The sequence below is a fragment of the Ranitomeya imitator genome, chromosome 2, assembly GCF_032444005.1.
Source record: "Ranitomeya imitator isolate aRanImi1 chromosome 2, aRanImi1.pri, whole genome shotgun sequence".
NCBI lineage: Eukaryota > Metazoa > Chordata > Amphibia > Anura > Dendrobatidae > Ranitomeya > Ranitomeya imitator.
In genome coordinates, this window is record NC_091283.1 from 267,009,669 (window position 1) to 267,036,284 (window position 26,616).

Sequence of the window (26,616 nt, forward strand, 5' to 3'; positions counted from 1 at the left end):
AAAGCACAGAGCGCCACATGTCTCATCATAAAGCACAGAGCTCCACATGCCTCATCATAAAGCACAGAGCCACATGCCTCATCATAAAGCAGAGCGCCACATGCCTCATCATAAAGCACAGAGCGCCACATGCCTCATCATAAAGCACAGAGCGCAACATGCCTCATCATAAAGCACAGAGCGCCACATGCCTCATCATAAAGCACAGAGCCACATGTATCATCATAAAGCAGAACCACATGTCTCATCATAAAGCACAGAGCGCCACATGTCTCATCATAAAGCACAGAGCCACATGCCTCATCATAAAGCACAGAGCGCCACATGCCTCATCATAAAGCACAGAGCGCCACATACCTCATCATAAAGCACAGAGCGCAACATGCCTCATCATAAAGCACAGAGCGCAACATGCCTCATCATAAAGCACAGAGCGCCACAAGTCTCATCATAAAGCACAGAGCACCACATGCCTCATCATAAAGCACAGAGCGCCACATGTCTCAAAGCACAGAGCACCACATGCCTCATCATACAGCACAGAGCGCCACATGTCTCAAAGCACAGAGCACCACATGCCTCATCATAAAGCACAGAGCGCCACATGCCTCATCATAAGGCGCAGAGCGCCACATGCCTCATCATAAAGCACAGAGCCACATGCCTCATCATAAGGCAGAGCGCCACATGTCTCATCATAAAGCACAGAGCCACATGCCTCATCATAAGGCAGAGCGCCACATGTCTCATCATAAAGCACAGAGCGCCACATGTCTCATCGTAAAGCACAGAGCGCCACATGTCTCATCGTAAAGCAGAGCGCCACGTCTCATTGTAAAGCACAGAGCGCCACATGCCTCATCGTAAAGCACAGAGCGCCACATGTCTCATCATAAAGCAAAGCGCCACATGCCTCATCATAAAGCAGAGCGCCACATGCCTCATCATAAAGCACAGAGCGCCACATGCCTCATCATAAAGCACAGAGCGCCACATGCCTCATCATAAAGCACAGAGCCACATGCCTCATCATAAGGCAGAGCGCCACATGTCTCATCATAAAGCACAGAGCCACATGCCTCATCATAAGGCAGAGCGCCACATGTCTCATCATAAAGCACAGAGCGCCACATGTCTCATCGTAAAGCACAGAGCGCCACATGTCTCATCATAAAGCACAGAGCGCCACATGTCTCATCATAAAGCAGAGCGCCACATGTCTCATCATAAAGCACAGAGCGCCACATGCCTCATCATAAAGCACAGAGCGCAACATGCCTCATCATAAAGCACAAAGAGCCACATGTCTCATCAAAGCACAGAGCGCCACATGTCTCATCAAAGCACAGAGCGCCACATGTCATCATAAAACAGAGCGCCACATGCCTCATCATAAAGCACAGAGCGCAACATGTCATCATAAAGCACAGAGCGCCACATGCCTCATCATAAAGCACAGAGCGCCACATGTCTCATCATAAAGCACAGAGCTCCACATGCCTCATCATAAAGCACAGAGCCACATGCCTCATCATAAAGCAGAGCGCCACATGCCTCATCATAAAGCACAGAGCGCCACATGCCTCATCATAAAGCACAGAGCGCAACATGCCTCATCATAAAGCACAGAGCGCCACATGCCTCATCATAAAGCACAGAGCCACATATCTCATCATAAAGCACAGAGCGCCACATGTCTCATCATAAAGCACAGAGCGCCACATGTCTCAAAGCACAGAGCACCACATGCCTCATCATAAAGCACAGAGCACCACATGCCTCATCATAAGGCCGGGGTCACACTAGACCGTAATACGGACGAGTGCAATGCGATAAAAAAAAAAAAAAATCGCATAGCACTCGTCCCAATGTTAATCAATGGGGCAGCTCCCATCATCCGACATTTTCTCGGCCGTATTCAGGATCCGAGTGAAATCGCAGCATGCTGCGATTGTCAGCGTTTCTCGGCCGAGAATCGCCAATGAAAGTCTATGGAAGCCCCAAAAATACGGATTACACACGGACCAGCAGTGTGACTTGCGAGAAATACGCAGCGCTGTTACAGAGAAAAGCCGGCAATTCAGTGCGGTGTACGGTAAAATCACACTGACAGCTTACAGTAGAATAGGTAGAATAAATATGTACACATAGAATAGGTATATATATATATATATATATAGGTATATATATATATATATGTCAGTGAGACACATATATGTATATATTTTCTTAATTCATACAGCCGCGATATAGCAAAAAGCCGGTAATTCAATTACCGGCTTTTGCTTTCTCCTTCCTAAAACCCGACATGATATGAGACATGGTTTACATACAGTAAACCATCTCATATCACCTTTTTTTTTGCATAATCCACACTACTAATGTTAGTAGTGTGTATCTGCAAAATTTGGCCGTTCTAGCTCTTAAAATAAAGGGTTAAATGGCTGAAAAAATTGGCGTGGGCTCCCGCACAATTTTCTCCGCCAGAGTAGTAAAGCCAGTGACTGAGGGCAGATATTACTAGCCTGGAGAGGGTCCATGGTTATTGGCCCCCCCTGGCTAAAAACACCTGCCCCCAGCCACCCCAGAAAAGGCACATCTGGAAGATGTGCCTATTCTGGCACTTGGCCACTCTCTTCCCATTCCCGTGTAGCGGTGGGATATGGGGTAATGAAGGGTTAATGCCACCTTGCTATTGTAAGGTGACATTAAGCCTAATTAATAATGGAGAGGCGTCAATTATGACACCTAGCCATTATTAATCCAATTGAATGAAAGGGTTAAAATAAACACACACACATTATTTAAAATTATTTTAATGAAATAAAAACAAAGGTTGTTGTAATATTTTATTTAACGCCCAATCCAATCAATGAAGACCCTCGTTCTGTAAAAGAAAAAACATAATAAACCAACAATATACTTACCTTCCGCAGATCTGTAAAGTCCAACGATGTAAATCCTTCTGAAGGGGTTAAAACATTTTGCAGCAAGGAGTTCCGCTAATGCAGGCTGCTCCTTGCTGCAAAACCCCGGGGAATGAAGCTAAATATAGGTCAATGATCTATATTTAGCTTTATTTGCGGTGAGGCGCCCTCTGCTGGCTGTTCATAGATCGTGGGAACTTTCCTAGAATTAGTAGTGTGGATTATGCAAAAAAAACGGTGATATGAGATGGTTTACTGTATGTAAACCAGGTCTCATATCATGTCGGGTTTAGGAAGGAGAAAGCAAAAGCCGGTAATTGAATTACCGGCTGTTTGCTATCTCGCGCTGGATGAAATATTAATATATATACATATATGTGTCTATATATATTGACAGTATATATGTTTTTTTTTTTTTTGGGTCACATGGATCCCTTGTATTGCCGTATGTCGGTCTTGCAAGCATGCGATAAAAACACGCAGTAGGGATGCCATACGGATGTCACACGGATCATTTGATGCGAGAAAATCGCATCCTCGCACTGCACACGGATCAATGTTTTGGTAACATTTGTGCGATTCTCGTCCATCAAAAACGGTCCGTTTTTTTATACGTTGTGTGTGTCCCCGGCCTAAAGCACAGAGCGCCACATGCCTCATCATAAAGCACAGAGCGCCACATGCCTCATCATAAAGCACAGAGCCACATATCTCATCATAAAGCACAGAGCGCCGCATGTCTCATCATAAAGCACAGAGCGCCACATGCCTCATCATTAGGCACAGAGCGCCACATGCCTCATCATAAAGCACAGAGCGCCACATGTCTCATCATAAAGCACAGAGCGCCACAAGTCTCATCATAAAGCACAGAGCACAACATGCCTCATCATAAAGCACAGAGCGCCACTTGTCTCAAAGCACAGAGCACCACATGCCTCATCATAAAGCATAGAGCGCCACATGCCTCATCATAAAGCACAGAGCACCACATGCCTCATCATAAGGCACAGAGCGCCACATGCCTCATCATAAAGCACAGAGCACCACATGCCTCATCATAAAGCACAGAGCGCCACATGCCTCATCATAAAGCGCCACATGCCTCATCATAAAGAGCCACATGCCTCATCATAAAGCACAGAGCGCCACGTCTCATCATAAAGCACAGAGCGCCACATGTCTCATCATAAAGCAGAGCGCAACATGTCATCATAAAGCACAGAGCCACATGCCTCATCATAAAGCACAGAGCACATGTCTCATCAAAAAGCACAGAGCGCCACTTGTCTCAAAGCACAGAGCACCACATGCCTCATCATAAAGCATAGAGCGCCATATGCCTCATCATAAAGCACAGAGCACCACATGCCTCATCATAAGGCACAGAGCGCCACATGCCTCATCATAAAGCACAGAGCACCACATGCCTCATCATAAAGCACAGAGCGCCACATGCCTCATCATAAAGAGCCACATGCCTCATCATAAAGAGCCACATGCCTCATCATAAAGCACAGAGCGCCATGTCTCATCATAAAGCACAGAGCGCCACATGTCTCATCATAAAGCACAGAGCGCCACATATCTCATCGTAAAGCACAGAGCGCCACATGTCTCATCGTAAAGCAGAGCGCCACATGCCTCATCGTAAAGCACAGAGCGCCACATGCCTCATCGTAAAGCACAGAGCGCCACATGTCTCATCATAAAGCAAAGCGCCACATGCCTCATCATAAAGCAGAGCGCCACATGTCTCATCATAAAGCAGAGCGCCACATGTCTCATCATAAAGCACAGAGCGCCACATGCCTCATCATAAAGCGCCATATGCCTCATCATAAAGCACAGAGCGCCACATGTCTCATCATAAAGCACAGAGCGCCACATGTCTCATCATAAAGCACAGAGCGCCACGTCTCATCATAAAGCACAGAGCGCCACATGTCTCATCGTAAAGCACAGAGCGCCACATGCCTCATCGTAAAGCACAGAGCGTCACATGTCTCATCATAAAGCACAGAGCGTCACATGTCTCATCATAAAGCGCAGCGCGCAACATGTCTCAGAGCACAGAGCCACATATCTCATCATAAAGCAGAGCGCCACATACCTCATCATAAAGCACAGAGCGCCACATGTCTCATCATAAAGCACAGAGCACCACGTGCCTCATCATAAAGCAGAGCGCCACATGCCTCATCATAAAGCAGAGCGCCACATATCTCATCATAAAGCAGAGCGCAACATGTCTCAGAGCAGAGCCACATGCCTCATCATAAAGCACAGAGCCACATGTCTCATCATAAAGCACAGAGCACCACGTCTCATCATAAAGCACAGAGCCACATGCCTCATCATAAAGCACAGAGCCACATGCCTCATCATAAAGCACAGAGCGCCACATGCCTCATCATAAAGCACAGAGCGCCACATGCCTCATCATAAAGCACAGAGCGCCACATGCCTCATCATAAAGCACAGAGCGCCACATGCCTCATCATAAAGCACAGAGCGCCACATGCCTCATCATAAAGCGCCATATGCCTCATCATAAAGCACAGAGCGCCACGTCTCATCATAAAGCACAGAGCGCCACATGTCTCATCGTAAAGCACAGAGCGCCACATGTCTCATCATAAAGCAAAGAGCCACATGCCTCATCATAAAGCACAGAGCGCCACATGTCTCATCATAAAGCACAGAGCGCCACATGTCTCATCATAAAGCACAGAGCCCCACATGTCTCATCGTAAAGCACAGAGCGCCACATGCCTCATCGTAAAGCACAGAGCGCCACATGTCTCATCATAAAGCAAAGCGCCACATGCCTCATCATAAAGCAGAGCGCCACATGTCTCATCATAAAGTAGAGCGCCACATGTCCATTATAAAGCAGAGCGCCACATGTCCATTATAAAGCAGAGCGCCACATGTCTCATCATAAAGCAAAGCGCCACATGCCTCATCATAAAGCAGAGCGCCACATGTCTCATCATAAAGCACAGAGCGCCACATGTCTCATCATAAAGCACAGAGCCACATGCCTCATCATAAAGCACAGAGCGCCACATGTCTCATCATAAAGCACAGAGCCACATGCCTCATCATAAAGCAGAGCGCCACATGCCTCATCATAAAGCACAGAGCCACATGTCTCATCATTAAGCAGAACCACGTCTCATCATAAAACACAGAGCGCCACATGTCTCATCATAAAGCAGAGCCACATGCCTCATCGTAAAGCACAGAGCGCCACATGCCTCATCGTAAAGAACAGAGCGCCACATGTCTCATCATAAAACAGAGCGCCACATGTCTCATCATAAAGCAAAGAGCGCCACATGTCTCATTATAAAGCAGAGCGCCACATGTCTCATTATAAAGCACAGAGCCACATGTCTCATCATAAAGCACAGAGCGCCACATGTCTCATCGTAAAGCACAGAGCGCCACATGTCTCATCGTAAAGCACAGAGCGCCATATGTCTCATCGTAAAGCACAGAGCACCACATGCCTCATCATAAAGCACAGAGCCACATGTCTCATCATTAAGCAGAACCACGTCTCATCATAAAACACAGAGCGCCACATGTCTCATCATAAAGCAGAGCCACATGCCTCATCGTAAAGCACAGAGCGCCACATGCCTCATCGTAAAGAACAGAGCGCCACATGTCTCATCATAAAACAGAGCGCCACATGTCTCATCATAAAGCAAAGAGCGCCACATGTCTCATTATAAAGCAGAGCGCCACATGTCTCATTATAAAGCACAGAGCCACATGTCTCATCATAAAGCACAGAGCGCCACATGTCTCATCGTAAAGCACAGAGCGCCACATGTCTCATCGTAAAGCACAGAGCGCCATATGTCTCATCGTAAAGCACAGAGCACCACATGCCTCATCATAAAGCACAGAGCGCCACATGCCTCATCATTAAGCAGAACCACATGTCTCATCATAAAGCACAGAGCGCCACATGTCTCATCGTAAAGCAGAGCGCCACATGCCTCATCGTAAAGCACAGAGCACCACATGTCTCATCGTAAAGCACAGAGCGCCACATGCCTCATCGTAAAGCACAGAGCGCCACATATCTCATCATAAAGCACAGAGCGCCACATGTCTCATCATAAAGCACAGAGCACCACGTGTCTCATCATAAAGCACAGAGCACCACATGTCTCATCATAAAGCACAGAGCACCACATGTCTCATCATAAAGCACAGAGCACCACATGCCTCATCATAAAGCAGAGCGCAACATGTCTCAGAGCAGAGCCACATGCCTCATCATAAAGCACAGAGCCACATGTCTCATCATAAAGCACAGAGCACCACGTCTCATCATGAAGCACAGAGCGCCACATGTCTCATCATAAAGCAGAGCCACATGCCTCATCATAAAGCACAGAGCGCCACATGTCTCAGAGCACAGAGCCACATATCTCATCATAAAGCACAGAGCCACATGCCTCATCATAAAGCACAGAGCGCCACTTGCCTCATCATAAAGCACAGAGCCACATGTCTCATCATAAAGCACAGAGCACCACGTCTCATCATAAAGCACAGAGCGCCACATGTCTCATCATAAAGCACAGAGCGCCACATGTCTCATCATAAAGCACAGAGCACCACATGTCTCATCATAAAGCACAGAGCACCACATGTCTCATCATAAAGCACAGAGCGCCACATGTCTCATCATAAAGCACAGAGCGCCACATGTCTCATCATAAAGCACAGAGCGCCACATGTCTCATTATAAAGCACAGAGCGTCACATGTCTCATCATAAAGCACAGAGCACCACATGTCTCATCATAAAGCACAGAGCGCCACATGTCTCATCATAAAGCACAGAGCACCACATGCCTCATCATAAAGCACAGAGCCACATATCTCATCATAAAGCACAGAGCCACATGTCTCATCATAAAGCACAGAGCCACATCTCATCATAAAGCACAGAGCCACATGTCTCATCATAAAGCACAGAGCACCACATGTCTCATCATAAAGCACAGAGCGCCACATGTCTCATCATAAAGCACAGAGCCACATGTCTCATCATAAAGCACAGAGCCACATATCTCATCATAAAGCACAGAGCCACATGTCTCATCATAAAGCACAGAGCACCACATGTCTCATCATAAAGCACAGAGCGCCACATGTCTCATCATAAAGCACAGAGCACCACATGTCTCATCATAAAGCAGAGCCACATGTCTCATCATAAAGCACAGAGCGTCACATGTCTCATCATAAAGCGCAGAGCGCAACATGTCTCAGAGCACAGAGCCACATATCTCATCATAAAGCACAGAGCGCCACATGTCTCATCATAAAGCGCAGAGCACCACATGTCTCATCATAAAGCACAGAGCACCACATGTCTCATCATAAAGCACAGAGCACCACATGTCTCATCATAAAGCACAGAGCCACATGTCTCATCGTAAAGCACAGAGCACCACGTCTCATCATGAAGCACAGAGCGCCACATGTCTCATCATAAAGCAGAGCCACATGCCTCATCATAAAGCACAGAGCGCCACATGTCTCAGAGCACAGAGCCACATATCTCATCATAAAGCACAGAGCCACATGCCTCATCATAAAGCACAGAGCACCACATGTCTCAGAGCACAGAGCCACATATCTCATCATAAAGCACAGAGCGCCACATGTCTCATCATAAAGCAGAGAGCGTCACATGCCTCATCGTAAAGCAGAGCGCCACATGCTTCATCGTAAAGCAGAGCGCCACATGCTTATCATAAAGCACAGAGCGTCACATGCCTCATCATAAAGCACAGAGCGTCACATGCCTCATCGTGCAGAGCATCGCAACATCTCATCATGCAGAGCGCCCATTGCACAGCAACAGAACCCTCATCACACAGAGCACTGTAAACGTCATCCTCTAGGCCGCCCCCCCCCCACCCCCAAAACACACATTATGATATATAAATTAAATAAAAAATAAAATAAGAAAAACAATTAGAAAAAGAATCCTTTATCGCACTGCTGCATTTGTATCAGAAAGAACATCACCTCACCACGCAAAAAGCAAATCTTCACCTGTCTATCAACGTAACAGCACCGAAGAAGAATCGTGTTATCAGGTCATTTTCTGTCATTTCACCGCACTCCCATTGTCCACGATATTGTATGTTAAGACTGGCAATGTCTTCCAATACTACAACTACAAAACACCAGGCTGGACGTGGGGCTATGAGGCAGCAAAACCACAAAAAGAGGACTTAGAAATCCTCCAAAAATTATTAAAAAAACACCATAAAAAAGGCAGAGATGCCCCGCCACACCTGGCCCCCGCCACGTATGGGCCCCTGCCATGCACGGACCCTGACCCCGCATGTCCATCGCCTCCAACATCACCGGACACCATGTTGTGCTCACACAACTCTCTCCGCAGGGAGACTCCGACTGACAGGAAAAAGGGTTCCGCCGCAGTCACCTCTTATACTGCTGAGGTAAAATGAAAGCTGGGCTCTGATTGGTTGCTCTGGACAATAAAAGCCGGGCTCTGATTTGCTAACCTTGACAATGTAACCCGAGTTCTGACAGGCTGCTCTGGCTACATGAAAGCTAAGCTCTGATTGGGTAAAATCAAAGCATAGTTCTGTTTGGCTGCTGCGGGCAATGACACCTGAGCTCTGATTAGCTACACTAGCAAAACGAAACTGGAACTGTGATTGGTTACTCTGGGCAATATAGGTAGGTGAGGCCTGATAAGCGTCATCCTGTACATAGCACAGGGGCCCCGGGGCCGCTCTTGTGGCCCTCGCTGTATAAAACTGACAGCCTGCAACTTACAACTTCTTAGAAGAAGCATAAATGGCGGCATTGTGCCCCGGTGACGGCCCCTATGAATTCCGATCATTCATCCGGCTTTTCTGCATCAGCCGCAGCATTGTTGGGGGATTTCCACACACTGGGGCCATTGTCTCCCCTCCCCCGTACCTGATCTTGCTGTGCAGGGTGGGGTCCAGCGGCTCGGCCCCCAGCAGCTGCTGCAGCTTGCTCCGCTCCAGGTGTTCCATGTAGTTGTGGATAATCTGCAGGAAGAGGTGGGATTATTAGCAGCGGGATTTATAGCCCACCATTCTACATTATGGGGGGCTCCAACTACACACAAAGTGAAAGCCTAGTCCTAATGTACAGGGACGGTGAGGAGCCCATGTAGGGGCCGCCGTACCTCGGAATGGCGCTGGTGCAGGGCGTTGTACTCCTTCTTCAGCTCGGCTTCTCTCTCCTCCAGGCGACTGACTGAAAAGAGAAAATCCAGAGAACATCACTCGAGACGACTCGAGAAGTGAGCAATGTCAATGCGGGGAGAAGAAAGGTGGGAGCGCAGGTAGTCTGTGTACACACACATCAGCCACAAGATTACTACCACTAACTGGTGAAGGAGTAACATGGCAGGGCTTACAGGGTGCTCCAGGTATAGGGTGGTCCTGGTACACGGCAGGCCTTGCAATGTGCTCCAGTTATAGGGCAGGGGTGCTCCTGGTACACGGTGGGCCTTGCAATGTGCTCCAGGTATAGGGGAAGGGTGCTCCCAGTACACGGCAGGCCTTGCAATGTGCTCCAGTTATAGGGTAGGGGTGCTCCTGGTACACGGTGAGCCTTGCAATGTGCTCCAGTTATAGAGAAGAGGTGCTCCTGGTACACGGCAGGTCTTGCAATGTGCTCCAGTTATAGGGGAGAGGTGCTCCTGGTACACGGCAGGCCTTGCAATGTGCTCCAGTTATAGGGTAGAGGCGCTCCTGGTACACGGCAGGCCTTGCAATGTGCTCCAGTTATAGGAAAGGTGCTCCTGGTACATGGCAGGTCTTGCAATGTGCTCCAGTTATAGGGGAGAGGTGCTTTTGGTACACGGCGGGCCTTGCAATGTGCTCCAGTTCTAGGGGAGAGGTGCTCCTGGTACACGGCGGGCCTTGCAATGTGCTCCAGTTAGAGGGGAGAGGTGCTCCTGGTACACGGCAGGCCTTGCAATGTGCTCCAGTTATAAGAGAGAGGTGCTCCTGGTACACGGCAGGTCTTGCAATGTGCTCCAGTTATAGGGTAGAGGCGCTCCTGGTATACAGCAGGCCTTGCAATGTGCTCCAGTTATAGGAGAGAGGTGCTCCTGGTACACGGCAGGTCTTGCAATGTGCTCCAGTTATAGGGGAGGGGTGCTCCTGGTACAAGGCAGGCCTTGCAGTGTGCTCCAGTTATTTGGGAGGAGTGCTCCTGGTATACGGTGGGCCTTTTGGGGCGCTCCTGGCACACAACAAGCCTCACAAGGTGCTCCTGATACAAGGCAGGTCTTGCAAAGTGCGTCTGGTATACGGCAGACCTTGTGGGGTGCACCTGGTATAGGGAAGGGGCACTCCTGGCACACGGCGAGCCTTGTGAGGGAAGGTGTCTGGTCCGAGTCTATCGAAGAGCTACTGTACCCCAAATTACTGAATAAAGCATTGATCACATTGATTCTTGGTATGATGTGGAGGTGACACGTACCAACACTGCACAGCGTCCCATCATGGCATAATGGTGGGTGCACAGAACCTCCTGCTGCCGTACCAGGTACCGCAGGACACCTGCGGAGGAATGTGGAGCCTCAGGTGGTAGTAATGTTATGGCCCCGTATAGCAGCTCTTACTCTGATCCGCATAGTTCTTCGCCTTCAGCTCCAGCTGTCTGGTTTGCGACTCCAATAACTCCACCCGGAGCTGCAGATCCTTCTTGTCCTGCTCCTGCAAATCCTCAAACTCGATGAATTTCTACAGAGAAAGAAAAGAAGAAAACTCGTTAAAGGAGACGATTAAATCATAATTAACCCCTGCACCCCTAAATCAGCAGCCCTGCGGGTGTCACAGGGTTAACCGTGTCATATACAGATTGTCCACTAGGGGGCATAACGCTCCTGACCATACAGTCATATCCTGCATCGGTTAACCCCTTCAGCCCATATTGGGCTCAGAAACTTCCAGACTTCGCCCCTTCTGCACAGAACCTCGTGTGTTCACATCACAAGGCACAGGCCTTCTGACTGACACGTCGTCGGCCCTGCGGCCCACAATCCGACCTCACGCCCACAAGACTGGGTAATCCATCTACTGGAATCATAGAACTTGTGGGTGATGTTATTTCTCTATTTTACTGCTTGTTAATAGGAGCCAACATGGCACACAATGCTGTGAACCGGCAGGTGACAGCTCCTGAGAGCCAACAGAATCGCAGCAGAACTCTGATTGCAGCGCTGGGTGATTGCATTATATGAAGTGCAATGTAAAATATTTGTATGCTGCCCCCCACAGGGGCCGGGGGTCACTGCTCACAATGAACCTGCGCTGACCCCCCGCACGGGGCTCTAGAAAGTCCCAGACCAGCAGTCCCAGAGCCCGTCATCCCACCCATTGTGATAGGAACTGACCGAGCGAAAATTCCTGGCCGGCCACCCCCGTGCCAGCACCGCTGCGCCCCTCACTTCACCAGCAGTCCTGTATTATCCCAGCAGCAAATCTGTCGCTGCCACTGGCGCCAAATAAACTACAAAATGTCCTCGCACCGAAAAAACAGCACACCGAGAACCAAAGGGCCGGCTCCACGACCGTCGGCGCACAGGAGAGACCGTCGGCGCACAGCAGGGACCGTCGGCGCACAGGAGGGACCGTCGGCACACAGGTGAGTGGTTCCATCGTCACTCTCGGGTAGAAGAATAGAAAAAAGTCCAATCCTAGCCAGCCAGACACGTGACACAGACGTACCGCTGGACAACGACGCAGATGTACCGCCAAACACGAGACAGCGACGCAGACACACGAGACCTCCCACTCCAGGCTCCACTCTGTCCCATCCCCCACCCCAGTCTCCCCTCCGTCTTGAAGTGGGGATTTCCTGGACTGCGGAAGCGTACCATGTGGTCGTCACCCCCGGCCCATGACCAAGTGACGGCAGCATGAGACATCCACTGACAGGGGCTGTGCACAGTGCGGACATGACAGCAGGAAGCGGGACCCACCCAGCAGCCCGTGTTTGTGATCACTACTGGCGCTCTGTCACACACAGGGGATGAAGACTTTTGCATAGTTATGAAGTATATTCAGTGGTGTTTGCAGAACTCCAGTTTGTGTCCACAGCTCCTCTGCAGTCCTATGCATCTCCATGGAGCTATCCTGGGGGTGGGGGTAACGTGACTGCAGTCTGTAACCATGGACACACACCGCTCTGCATAGGAGCTGTAGACGGAAAACAGTTCATCTCTGTTATTAACACAAGGTGAATAGTAAAGCTGCGGAGGTGGAAGATCCTTCACTCCGACAGGTATCACACATTCTGGACTGGTGGACAGGAAGGGTTGTCATATGGAAGGGTCAACAGCGCAGGCTCCAGCCGGGGAAGGGTCAACAGCGCAGGCTCCAGCCGGGGAAGGGTCAACAGCGCAGGCTCCAGCCGGGGAAGGGTCAACAGCGCAGGCTCCAGCCGGGGAAGGGTCAACAGCGCAGGCTCCAGCCGGGGAAGGGTCAACAGCGCAGGCTCCAGCCGGGGAAGGGTCAACAGCGCAGGCTCCAGCCGGGGAAGGGTCAACAGCGCAGGCTCCAGCCGGGGAAGGGTCAACAGCGCAGGCTCCAGCCGGGGAAGGGTCAACAGCGCAGGCTCCAGCCGGGGAAGGGTCAACAGCGCAGGCTCCAGCCGGGGAAGGGTCAACAGCGCAGGCTCCAGCCGGGGAAGGGTCAACAGCGCAGGCTCCAGCCGGGGAAGGGTCAACAGCGCAGGCTCCAGCCGGGGAAGGGTCAACAGCGCAGGCTCCAGCCGGGGAAGGGTCAACAGCGCAGGCTCCAGCCGGGGAAGGGTCAACAGCGCAGGCTCCAGCCGGGGAAGGGTCAACAGCGCAGGCTCCAGCCGGGGAAGGGTCAACAGCGCAGGCTCCAGCCGGGGAAGGGTCAACAGCGCAGGCTCCAGCCGGGGAAGGGTCAACAGCGCAGGCTCCAGCCGGGGAAGGGTCAACAGCGCAGGCTCCAGCCGGGGAAGGGTCAACAGCGCAGGCTCCAGCCGGGGAAGGGTCAACAGCGCAGGCTCCAGCCGGGGAAGGGTCAACAGCGCAGGCTCCAGCCGGGGAAGGGTCAACAGCGCAGGCTCCAGCCGGGGAAGGGTCAACAGCGCAGGCTCCAGCCGGGGAAGGGTCAACAGCGCAGGCTCCAGCCGGGGAAGGGTCAACAGCGCAGGCTCCAGCCGGGGAAGGGTCAACAGCGCAGGCTCCAGCCGGGGAAGGGTCAACAGCGCAGGCTCCAGCCGGGGAAGGGTCAACAGCGCAGGCTCCAGCCGGGGAAGGGTCAACAGCGCAGGCTCCAGCCGGGGAAGGGTCAACAGCGCAGGCTCCAGCCGGGGAAGGGTCAACAGCGCAGGCTCCAGCCGGGGAAGGGTCAACAGCGCAGGCTCCAGCCGGGGAAGGGTCAACAGCGCAGGCTCCAGCCGGGGAAGGGTCAACAGCGCAGGCTCCAGCCGGGGAAGGGTCAACAGCGCAGGCTCCAGCCGGGGAAGGGTCAACAGCGCAGGCTCCAGCCGGGGAAGGGTCAACAGCGCAGGCTCCAGCCGGGGAAGGGTCAACAGCGCAGGCTCCAGCCGGGGAAGGGTCAACAGCGCAGGCTCCAGCCGGGGAAGGGTCAACAGCGCAGGCTCCAGCCGGGGAAGGGTCAACAGCGCAGGCTCCAGCCGGGGAAGGGTCAACAGCGCAGGCTCCAGCCGGGGAAGGGTCAACAGCGCAGGCTCCAGCCGGGGAAGGGTCAACAGCAGAAACTCCAAGAGGTGAAATAAGGACAACAGATTGTGATTTATGGCCAACACATGAGGTACAGACTACCAAAACTAGTGAGCGCAGCTCTGGAGTATAATACAGGATGTAACTCAGGATCAGTAATGTAATGTATGTACACAGTGACTGCACCAGCAGAATAGTGAGTGCAGCTCTGGGGTATATAATACAGGATGTAACTCAGGATCAGTAATGTAATGTATGTACACAGTGACTGCACCAGCAGAATAGTGAGTGCAGCTCTGGAGTATAATACAGGATGTAACTGAGGATCAGTAATGTAATGTATGTATACAGTGACTGTACCAGCAGAATAGTGAGTGCAGCTCTGTGGTATAATACAGGATGTAACTCAGGATCAGTAATGTAATGTATGTATACAGTGACTGTACCAGCAGAATAGTGAGTGCAGCTCTGGAGTATAATACAGGATGTAACTCAGGATCAGTAATGTATGTACACAGTGACTGCACCAGCAGAATAGTGAGTGCAGCTCTGGGGTATAATACAGGATGTAAGTCAGGATCAGTAATGTATGTACACAGTGACTGCACCAGCAGAACAGCGAGTGCAGCTCTGGAGTATAATACAGGATGTAACTCAGGATCAGTAATGTATGTACACAGTGACTGCACCAGCAGAATAGTGAGTGCAGCTCTGGAGTATAATACAGGATGTAACTTAGGATCAGTAATGTATGTACACAGTGACTACAGCAGCAGAATAGTGAGTGGCAGCTCTGGGGTATAATACAGGAAGTAACTCAGGATCAGTAATGTAATGTATGTACACAGTGACTGCACCAGCAGAATAGTGAGTGCAGCTCTGGGGTATATAATACAGGATGTAACTCAGGATCAGTAATGTAATGTATGTACACAGTGACTGCACCAGCAGAATAGTGAGTGCAGCTCTGGAGTATAATACAGGATGTAACTGAGGATCAGTAATGTAATGTATGTATACAGTGACTGTACCAGCAGAATAGTGAGTGCAGCTCTGTGGTATAATACAGGATGTAACTCAGGATCAGTAATGTAATGTATGTATACAGTGACTGTACCAGCAGAATAGTGAGTGCAGCTCTGGAGTATAATACAGGATGTAACTCAGGATCAGTAATGTAATGCATGTACACAGTGACTGCACCAGCAGAATAGTGAGTGCAGCTCTGGAGTATAATACAGGATGTAACTCAGGATCAGTAATGTAATGTATGTACACACTGACTGCACCAGCAGAATAGTGAGTGCAGCTCTGGGGTATAATACAGGATGTAACTCAGGAACAGTAATGCAATGTATGTACACAGTGACTGCACCAGCAGAACAGTGAGTGCAGCTCTGGAGTATAATACAGGATGTAACTCAGGATCAGTAATGTATGTACACAGTGACTGCACCAGCAGAATAGTGAGTGCAGCTCGGGGGTATAATACAGGATGTAACTTAGGATCAGTAATGTCTGTACACAGTGACTACAGCAGCAGAATAGTGAGTGCAGCTCTGGAGTATAGTACAGGATGTAACTCAGGATCAGTAATGTAATGTATGTATACAGTGACTGCACCAGCAGAATAGTGAGTGCAGCTCTGGAGTATAGTACAGGATGTAACTCAGGATCAGTAATGTAATGTATGTACACAGTGACTGCACCAGCAGAATAGTGAGTGCAGCTCTGGGGTATAATACAGGATGTAACTCAGGATCAGTAATGTAATGTATGTGCACAGTGACTGCACCAGCAGAATAGTGAGTGCAGCTCTGGAGTATAATACAGGATGTAACTCAGGATCAGTAATGTAATGTATGTACACAGTGACTGCACCAGCAGAATAGTGAGTGCAGCTCTGGAGTATAATACAGGATGTAACTCAGGATCAGTAGTGTATGTATACAGTGACTGCACCAGCAGAATAGTGAGTGCAGCTCTGGAGTATGATACAGGATGTAACTCAGGATCAGTAATGTAATGTATGTACACAGTGACTGCACCAGCAGAATAGTGAGTGCAGCTCTGGGGAATAATACAGGATGTAACTCAGGATCAGTAATGTAATGTATGTATACAGTGACTGCATCAGCAGAATAGTGAGTGCAGCTCTGTGGTGTACTACAGGATGTAACTCAGGATCAGTAATGTAATGTATGTATACAGTGACTGTACCAGCAGAATAGTGAGTGCAGCTCTGGAGTATAATACAGGATGTAACTCAGGATCAGTAATGTAATGTATGTACACAGTGACTGCACCAGCAGAATAGTGAGTGCAGCTCTGGAGTATAATACAGGATGTAACTCAGGATCAGTAATGTAATGTATGTACACAGTGACTGCACCAGCAGAATAGTGAGTGCAGCTCTGGGGTATAATACAGGATGTAAGTCAGGATCAGTAATGTATGTACACAGTGACTGCACCAGCAGAACAGCGAGTGCAGCTCTGGGGTATAACACAGGATGTAACTCAGGATCTGTAATGTATGTATGTACACAGTGACTGCACCAGCAGAATAGTGAGTGCAGCTCTGGGGTATAATACAGGATGTAAGTCAGGATCAGTAATGTATGTACACAGTGACTGCACCAGCAGAACAGCGAGTGCAGCTCTGGAGTATAATACAGGATGTAACTCAGGATCAGTAATGTAATGTATGTACACAGTGACTGCACCAGCAGAACAGTGAGTTCAGCTCTGAGGTATAATACAGGATGTAACTCAGGATCAGTAATGTATGTACACAGTGACTGCACCAGCAGAATAGTGAGTGCAGCTCTGGAGTATAATACAGGATGTAACTTAGGATCAGTAATGTATGTACACAGTGACTACAGCAGCAGAATAGTGAGTGCAGCTCTGGGGTATAATACAGGAAGTAACTCAGGATCATTAATGCAATGTATGTACACAGTGACTGCACCAGCAGAACAGTGAGTGCAGCTCTGGAGTATAATACAGGATGTAACTCAGGATCAGTAATGTATGTACACAGTGACTGCACCAGCAAACTAGTGAGTGCAGCTCTGGGGTATAATACAGGATGTAACTCAGGATCAGTAATGTAATGTATGTACACAGTGACTGCACCAGCAGAATAGCGAGTGCAGCTCTGGGGTATAATACAGGATGTAACTTAGGATCAGTAATGTATGTACACAGTGACTACAGCAGCAGAATAGTGAGTGCAGCTCTGGAGTATAATACAGGATGTAACTCAGGATCAGTAATGTATGTACACAGTGACTGCACCAGCAGAATAGTGAGTGCAGCTCTGGGGTATAATACAGGATGTAACTCAGGATCAGTAATGTAATGTATGTGCACAGTGACTGCACCAGCAGAATAGTGAGTGCAGCTCTGGAGTATAATACAGGATGTAACTCAGGATCAGTAATGTAATGTATGTACACAGTGCCTGCACCAGCAGAATAGTGAGTGCAGCTCTGGAGTATAATACAGGATGTAACTCAGGATCAGTAATGTAATGTATGTGCACAGTGACTGCACCAGCAGAATAGTGAGTGCAGCTCTGGATTATAATACAGGATGTAACTCAGGATTAGTAATGTAATGTATGTACACAGTGACTGCACCAGCAGAATAGTGAGTGCAGCTCTGGAGTATAATACAGGATGTAACTCAGGATCAGTAATGTATGTACACAGTGACTGCACCAGCAGAATAGTGAGTGCAGCTCTGGGGTATAATACAGGATGTAACTCAGGATCAGTAATGTAATGTATTTACACAGTGACTGCACCAGCAGAATAGTGAGTGCAGCTCTGGATATAATACAGGATGTAACTCAGGATCAGTAATGTAATGTGTGTACACAGTGACTGCACCAGCAAAATAGTGAGTGCAGCTCTGGAGTATAGTACAGATGACCTGGGCGGATGATTGGCTGTGTGACCCACACAGGGGGGACCCTTTCCTTGCTGTGTGACTTATCAGCCTCCTCTTTAGCATGTTAGTATGCAGAGAATTCTCCTGAATATTCCTATATATGTGGACAGCACAGGACTTTCTAGCCCCTCTCTGATCTGCAGCTGTGACAGCGCCGGCGTCAGTGCCACATCAGGAGTCCCGTGCAGGATGCGGCTCTGCAGATCACAGCGCAGAGCTGGAGCGGTGGGGAGAGGCCTCGGGTGGAGTCGGGGTGACGGTCAGCGAGGTGACAGATCCCACATGAGTCACAGGAAAAAGTGCAGAATAATTGCACAGCAAGAGCTAATTAAAGGGCCGGTACAGACTTAGTGCTAGAAATCTTCATCTTCAGCATGGTTCCGACACGCTCCAGCAGATCTCTGCTGAAAACTACACTGTTACGAAAGCCGTGTCACAGCTGAGGGTTTGTTACATTGTATCCAGCCCAGACTAAGCTGGGAGGTGAAGGCCTCTGTCCTGAACGGTTACTATGTGTTGGGCCCAGGAGACACAATGTAACAAACCCTCAGCCCCTGAAGTGAGCATGAGCCCACCCTGACCCGTGCGACTCATTAAGAGCTTGCCCACTTTACGTTGGGGTTTCCGGGGGCTCCTTCCAGTGATGCTGGATATAGGGGGCATCACCTGTCTCCATCCCCATTTTCCTCGCTCATCCCTGTCCCAATTTACTGTGCGCTCTATTGCTCCCTGTTATCAGCCATTCCTCTGAACAGTCTGGTGATGAGCCTGGAATGTGCGGCTGCTGGGATTTCCTTAGGAAGGATGGGATGATGGGGGTTGTGCTTCCTGTACTGATCCTCTACTAGATAAGGTGGTCTGCACCCTGTGCGCTCCCATAAGTCGCCCCCTTACCCTCCCCCACAGCGCGGCCATATTACAGCTTATATTGAGTCAACCCAATGTTCTTGTCACCACAGCAGCACAGAGGATGAAAGCGGCTCACGTGCCCAAACTACAGAGCGAGGGTCCCGAGAAGAAAGACCCCAACACAAGCAACAATCGGGACCTCAGAGCGAAATCAACAGGGGCCACAAAAACGTCCCACGAGGGCCCTCCGGCCTGCCACAATACACCAGGACCACGAGATGCAACAGCCCCCCGATAATGGAGGCCCCCACTAAGCGCACCTGCCCCCCGATAATGGAGGCCCCCACTAAGCGCACCTGCCCCCCGATAATGGAGGACCCCACTAAGCGCACCTGCCCCCCGATAATGGAGGACCCCACTAAGCGCACCTGCCCCCCGATAATGGAGGACCCCACTAAGCGCACCTGCCCCCCGATAATGGAGGACCCCACTAAGCGCACCTGCCCCCCGATAATGGAGGACCCCACTAAGCGCACCTGCCCCCCGATAATGGAGGCCCCCACTAAGCGCACCTGCCCCCCGATAATGGAGGCCCCCACTAAGCGCACCTGCCCCCCGATAATGGAGGCCCCCACTAAGCGCACCTGCCCCCCGATAATGGAGGCCCCCACTAAGCGCACCTGCCCCCCGATAATGGAGGACCCCACTAAGCGCACCTGTCCCCCCGATAATGGAGGCCCCCACTAAGCGCACTGGGGGGTCTCCTCTCCGGATGGGGCAGCACTGGGGGTCTCCTCTCCGGATGGGGCAGCACTGGGGGTCTCCTCTCCGGATGGGGCAGCACTGGGGGTCTCCTCTCCGGATGGGGCAGCACTGGGGGTCTCCTCTCCGGATGGGGCAGCACTGGGGGTCTCCTCTCCGGAGGGGCAGCACTGGGGGTCTCCTCTCCGGATGGGGCAGCACTGGGGGTCTCCTCTCCGGATGGGGCAGCACTGGGGGTCTCCTCTCCGGATGGGGCAGCACTGGGGGTCTCCTCTCCGGATGGGGCAGCACTGGGGGTCTCCTCTCCGGATGGGGCAGCACTGGGGGTCTCCTCTCCGGATGGGGCAGCACTGGGGGTCTCCTCTCCGGATGGGGCAGCACTGGGGGTCTCCTCTCCGGAGGGGCAGCACTGGGGGTCTCCTCTCCGGAGGGGCAGCACTGGGGGTCTCCTCTCCGGAGGGGCAGCACTGGGGGTCTCCTCTCCGGAGGGGCAGCACTGGGGGTCTCCTCTCCGGAGGGGCAGCACTGGGGGTCTCCTCTCCGGAGGGGCAGCACTGGGGGTCTCCTCTCCGGAGGGGCAGCACTGGGGGTCTCCTCTCCGGAGGGGCAGCACTGGGGGTCTCCTCTCCGGAGGGGCAGCACTGGGGGTCTCCTCTCCGGAGGGGCAGCACTGGGGGGGTCTCCTCTCCGGGGGGCAGCACTGGGGGGGTCTCCTCTCCGGGGGGCAGCACTGGGGGGGTCTCCTCTCCGGGGGGCAGCACTGGGGGGGTCTCCTCTCCGGGGGGCAGCACTGGGGGGGTCTCCTCTCCGGGGGGCAGCACTGGGGGGGTCTCCTCTCCGGGGGGCAGCACTGGGGGGGTCTCCTCTCCGGGGGGCAGCACTGGGGGGGTCTCCTCTCCGGGGGGCAGCACTGGGGGGGTCTCCTCTCCGGGGGGCAGCACTGGGGGTCCCTCCCGGCCCCTCACCTCCTCCGCGTGCTTCCTCAGCGCCTTCTCCCGCTCGTACTGGGTGAGCAGTTGCTCGTTGTCCTCCCGCAGCAGCTCCAGCTCCACCTCATGCTCCTGGTTCTCGGCGCACACGGCTTCCAGGTTCTCCAGCACGGCCACCACCAGCGGCATCAGCTGCTTCACCGCGTCCTCCTCATAGCGGCCGATCAGCCGCTCCAGCTCCCGGTAGATGGAGGCGGCGAGGCCGGACACCCGATCCGACATGACGGCCCCCGCCGCGCCGCCCGCCTCCTCCTGGTACACCAGGCCGCCCTCCTCCAGCTCCATGTCCGCGGCCTGACTGCTGCCCGGGCCGGAGCCGACACCGCCGCCGCCGCCGCCACCGCTAGGAGCAGCCTGACGTCAGCGCGGGGCGGGGCCAATCGTAGCACCGCCCACTGTCAGCTGCTCCACACGTGCCCCGCCTTCTTCCTTGACACCTCCCCACCCGTTAGCCCCGCCCACTCTGGATTTTTCTCTTTCATCTCCTCCTCTCTTCCCTGATTCTCCCCTTCCTCTCCTGATTCTCCTCCTCTCTTCCCTGATTCTCCACCTCCCTTTCCTGATTCTCCTCCTCCCTCTCCTTCATCTCCTCCTCTCTTCCGATTCTCCCCCTTCCTCTCCTGATTCTCCCCCTCCCTTTCCTGATTCTCCTCCTCCCTCTCCTAATCCTCCTCCTCCCTCCTGATTTTCCTCTCTTTTATTCTGTCTTGATTCTCATAATTCTCCTCCTCCCTCTCCTGATCCTCCTCCTCCCTCCTGATTTTCCTCTCTTTTATTCTGTCTTGATTCTCATAATTCTCCTCCTCCCTCTCCAGATCCTCCTCCTTCCTCTCCTGATTCTCCCCCTCCCTCTCCTGATTCTTCTCCTCCCTCTCTTGATCCCCACCTTCTTCTCCTGATTCTCTTCCTCTCCTGATCCTCTTCCTCCCTCTCCTGATTCCCCTCCTCCCTCTCTTTATCCTCTTCCTCCCTCTCCTAATTCCCCTCCTCCCTCCTCTCCTGATTCTCCTCCTCCCTCTCTTGATCCTCTTCCTCCCTCTCCTAATTCCCCTCCTCCTTCGTCTCCTGATCCTCTTCCTCCCTCTCCTAATTCCACTCCTCCTTCCTCTCCTGATTCTCCTCCTCCCTCTCCTGGTTCTCTTCCTTCCTCCCTCTCCTGATTATCTTCCTGCCTCTCCTGATCCTCCTCCTTCCTCTTCTGATTCTCCTCCTTCCTCTCCTGGTTCTCTTCCTTCCTTCCTCTCCTGATTATCTTCCTGTCTCTCCTGATCCTCCTCCTTCCTCTCCTGATTCTCCTCCTTCCTCTCCTGGTTCTCTTCCTTCCTCCCTCTCCTGATTATCTTCCTGCCTCTCCTGATCCTCCTCCTTCCTCTTCTGATTCTCCTCCTTCCTCTCCTGGTTCTCTTCCTTCCTTCCTCTCCTGATTATCTTCCTGTCTCTCCTGATCCTCCTCCTTCCTCTCCTGATTCTCCTCCTCCCTCTCCTGGTTCTCTTCCTTCCTCCCTCTCCTGATTATCTTCCTGCCTCTCCTGATCCTCCTCCCTCTGCTGATTCTCCTCCTTCCTCTCCTGGTTCTCTTCCTTCCTCCCTCTGCTGATTATCTTCCTGCCTCTTCTGATCCTCCTCCTTCCTCTCCTGATTCTCCTCCTCCCTCTCCTGGTTCTCTTCCTTCCTCCCTCTCCTGATTATCTTCCTGCCTCTCCTGATTCTCCTCCCTCTGCTGATTCTCCTCCTTCCTCTCCTGGTTCTCTTCCTTCCTCCCTCTGCTGATTATCTTCCTGCCTCTCCTGATCCTCCTCCTTCCTCTCCTGATTCTCCTCCCTCTGCTGATTCTCCTCCTTCCTCTCCTGGTTCTCTTCCTTCCTCTCTCTCCTGATTATCTTCCTGTCTCTTCTGATCCTCCTCCTTCCTCTCCTGATCCTCCTCCTTTCTCTCTCCTCCTCCCTCTTCTGGATCTTCTCCCAGGAGATAGACAAGTGAGAAGACGCACATGGTTAATGCCTAACAGAGTTGTCTCGGAGTGCGCCATCTGCTGGTGAAAGTAGTAATAATTACATTAGTAGGAACTGAAGAGTGAAATGTATGTTCCCTTGGAGAAAAGGTTAGAGGAGACACCAGGCGGTAGCCGTGGCGCAGTTAGTAACTATAAAAGGCCCAGGAGGGCAGTGAAGGGGAGGTGTTAGCTCCTGGATTTGTAGGAGGACGGAGATATGCTGCAGCGAGCTAGTTACAAGAGACCAGATCCAAGTAAAGACCCAAACGGGACCAGAGCTGCGAGAGCTGAGCGGAGTGCGCAGACCCAGGTCAGAGAGAGCGACGACTAGGCCGCTGCGGAGGGACGTCCGTGTGAGCCGTCGCTTCCAGTGTAGATGGTACAAAGTGGGGGCCGAGCCCTTTCTTCAGGGACGCCCTTTTATTAGGACCTAGACATCACTGCCGATAACAGTTATTTAGTGGTCATAATGGAATGAGGGGGTGTAAGTAGCAATGGGTCAGTATCCTGCTCAACTGTGTCTTCCTAGGAAATCTTCACCATTTACGCTGCCCCCTAATATTGTGCCGCGGGCCCCCCTGTAATTGTATTAATCTAATAATTAGTTGTTGGTGTAAGCCCCGGTGTCTGCTCATTGTCTGTGCTATTGCATCCGTACACCTGTTAACACTCCTTCTCTGGATTCTCCTCCTCACTCTCCATATTCTGCTCCTCCCTCTCCTCCCCCCTCTCTGGATTCTCCTCTTCACTCTCCATATTCTGCTCCTCCCTCTCCTCATTTGCCTTCCCCCTCTCTGGATTCTCCTCTTCCTTCTCTGGATTCTCCTCCTCACTCTCCATATTCTGCTCCTCCCTCTCCTCATTTTCCTTCCCCCTCTCTGGATTCTCCTCTTCCTTCTCTGGATTATCCTCCTCGCTTTCCATATTCTGCTCCTCCCGCTCCTCATTTTCCTCCCCCCTCTCTGGATTCTCCTCTTCCTTCTCTGGATTCTCCTCCTCACTCTCCATATTCTGCTCCTCCCTCTCATCATTTTCCTCCCCACTCTCTGGATTCTCCTCTTCCTTCTCTGGATTCTCCTCCTCACTCTCCATATTCTGCTCCTCCCTCTCCTCATTTTCCTTCCCCCTCTCTGGATTCTCCTCTTCCTTCTCTGGATTCTCCTCCTCACTCTCCATATTCTGCTCCTCCATCTCATCATTTTCCTCCCCTCTCTCTGGATTCTCCTCTTCCTTCTCTGGATTCTCCTCCTCACTCTCCATATTCTGCTCCTCCCTCTCCTAATTTTCCTCCCCCCTCTCTGGATTCTCCTCTTCCTTCTCTGGATTCTCCTCTTTCCTCTCTGGATCCTTTCTTCCTGGATTCTCCTTTCTGGATTCTCCTCCTCACTCTCCATATTCTGCTCCTCCCTCTCATCATTTTCCTCCCCTCTCTCTGGATTCTCCTCTTCCTTCTCTGGATTCTCCTCCTCGCTCTCCATATTCTGCTCCTCCCTCTCCTCATTTGCCTTCCCCCTCTCTGGATTCTCCTCTTCCTTCTCTGGATTCTCCTCCTCACTCTCCATATTCTGCTCCTCCCTCTCCTCATTTTCCTTCCCCCTCTCTGGATTCTCCTCTTCCTTCTCTGGATTCTCCTCCTCGCTTTCCATATTCTGCTCCTCCCTCTCCTCATTTTCCTTCCCCCTCTCTGGATTCTCCTCTTCCTTCTCTGGATTCTCCTCCTCACTCTCCATATTCTGCTCCTCCCTCTCATCATTTTCCTCCCCTCTCTCTGGATTCTCCTCTTCCTTCTCTGGATTCTCCTCCTCACTCTCCATATTCTGCTCCTCCCTCTCCTCATTTTCCTTCCCCCTCTCTGGATTCTCCTCTTCCTTCTCTGGATTCTCCTCCTCACTCTCCATATTCTGCTCCTCCCTCTCATCATTTTCCTCCCCTCTCTCTGGATTCTCCTCTTCCTTCTCTGGATTCTCCTCCTCACTCTCCATATTCTGCTCCTCCCTCTCCTAATTTTCCTTCCCCCTCTCTGGATTCTCCTCTTCCTTCTCTGGATTCTCCTCTTTCCTCTCTGGATCCTTTCTTCCTGGATTCTCCTTTCTGGATTCTCCTCCTCCCTCTCCATATTCTCTTCTTCCTCCTCTCTGGATTCTCCTCCTTCTGCTAATGATTTTCCTCTTCCCTCCAGGACCAGACTCCTCTCCTTCTTCCCATCACCCCCTCGTTACTTGCAGTTCCCTCCTCCGTTTCTGCCTCTGTTATCCTCCTTTCTCATCCTTGATCTCCTCTTTTGGTCAGTCCACCTATTCAACCAAATAACAAAGGCGAGTGATTTTTGGTCCTCACCTCCTTCTCTTCTTCCCGTGGTTTCCTCACCTTCAGGCCTTTTCCTCCATCTACCCGATTTCTTCCTGGTTCCTCTCGGTCTCCTCACCTTCACCTTCCCTCCCTTGTTTCACTAATTTTCTTACCTTCTGGATTTTGGGAGGATTTTTTCCTTCTGGTCCTTTAATTGAGGAGGTTACAAGCGCTGATTATTCCCACCCTGGCAAATCATCTATTTACACGACAAGTGTTAATTTCTTGACCCCAACAATCCCAATAATGGGCTCCGAAATCCCCATAAGGAATGGAGCAGGGTCCATGCATTGGGGCCAATGCTCCATTCTCTGGGGATCGGTGAGGGTCATCAGACCCCTGTGACCAGTCAGTATCCGCTGGAGAGTTCATCAGTCAGCACCCTCTGGACAGTTCATCAGTCAGTACCCTCTGGAGAGTTCATCAGTCAGTACCCTCTGGAGAGTTCATCAGTCAGTATCCTCTGGAGAGATCATCAGTCAGTACCCTCTGGAGAGTTTATCAGTCTGTACGCTCGGGAGAGTTGGTCAGTATCCTCTGGAGAGTTCATCAGTCAGTACCCTCTGGAGAGTTCATCAGTCAGTACCCTCTGGAGAGTTCATCAGTCAGTATCCTCTGGAGAGTTCATCAGTCAGTACCCTCTGGAGAGTTCGTCAGTCAGTACCCTCTGGAGAGTTCGTCAGTCAGTACCCTCTGGAGAGTTCGTCAGTCAGTACCCTCTGGAGAGTTCATCAGTCAGTATCCTCTGGAGAGATCATCAGTCAGTATCCTCTGGAGAGATCATCAGTCAGTACCCTCTGGAGAGTTCATCAGTCTGTACGCTCGGGAGAGTTGGTCAGTACCCTCTGGAGAGTTCATCAGTCAGTACCCTCTGGAGAGTTCATCAGTCAGTACCCTCTGGAGAGTTCGTCAGTCAGTACCCTCTGGAGAGTTCGTCAGTCAGTACCCTCTGGAGAGTTCGTCAGTCAGTACCCTCTGGAGAGTTCGTCAGTCAGTACCCTCTGGAG

At 51.4% G+C, this 26,616-nt stretch overlaps 2 protein-coding genes across 3 annotated transcripts in view; both read right to left on the minus strand.

Moving 5' to 3' along the window:
* SPAG9 (sperm associated antigen 9) overlaps positions 1-21,638 on the minus strand; it is a 66,147-nt gene extending 44,509 nt beyond the window's left edge. For both annotated transcript variants that reach the window (XM_069749109.1, XM_069749108.1), the window contains exons 1-4: positions 21,244-21,638; positions 11,610-11,730; positions 10,161-10,231; positions 9,926-10,020 (exon numbers count right to left, since the gene is read on the minus strand). In XM_069749109.1, coding sequence (XP_069605210.1) covers positions 9,926-10,020; positions 10,161-10,231; positions 11,610-11,730; positions 21,244-21,552 — 596 coding nt within the window. In that variant the 5' untranslated portion in view covers positions 21,553-21,638. The remainder of the gene's footprint in view (positions 1-9,925; positions 10,021-10,160; positions 10,232-11,609; positions 11,731-21,243) is intronic.
* A 2,285-nt stretch (positions 21,639-23,923) lies between these two features.
* On the minus strand, positions 23,924-24,520 carry LOC138666380 (cilia- and flagella-associated protein 251-like). The gene has a single exon (XM_069754608.1). It carries the CDS (start codon positions 24,518-24,520, stop codon positions 23,924-23,926), a length of 597 nt encoding a protein of 198 aa, XP_069610709.1.
* Positions 24,521-26,616: the final 2,096 nt, after the last annotated feature.

Bases quoted from the DNA above. Each gene is read 5' to 3' on its own strand.
- LOC138666380 (XM_069754608.1), bottom strand. From the start codon at position 24,520: ATGGAGAGTGAGGAGGAGAATCCAGAGAAGGAAGAGGAGAATCCAGAG.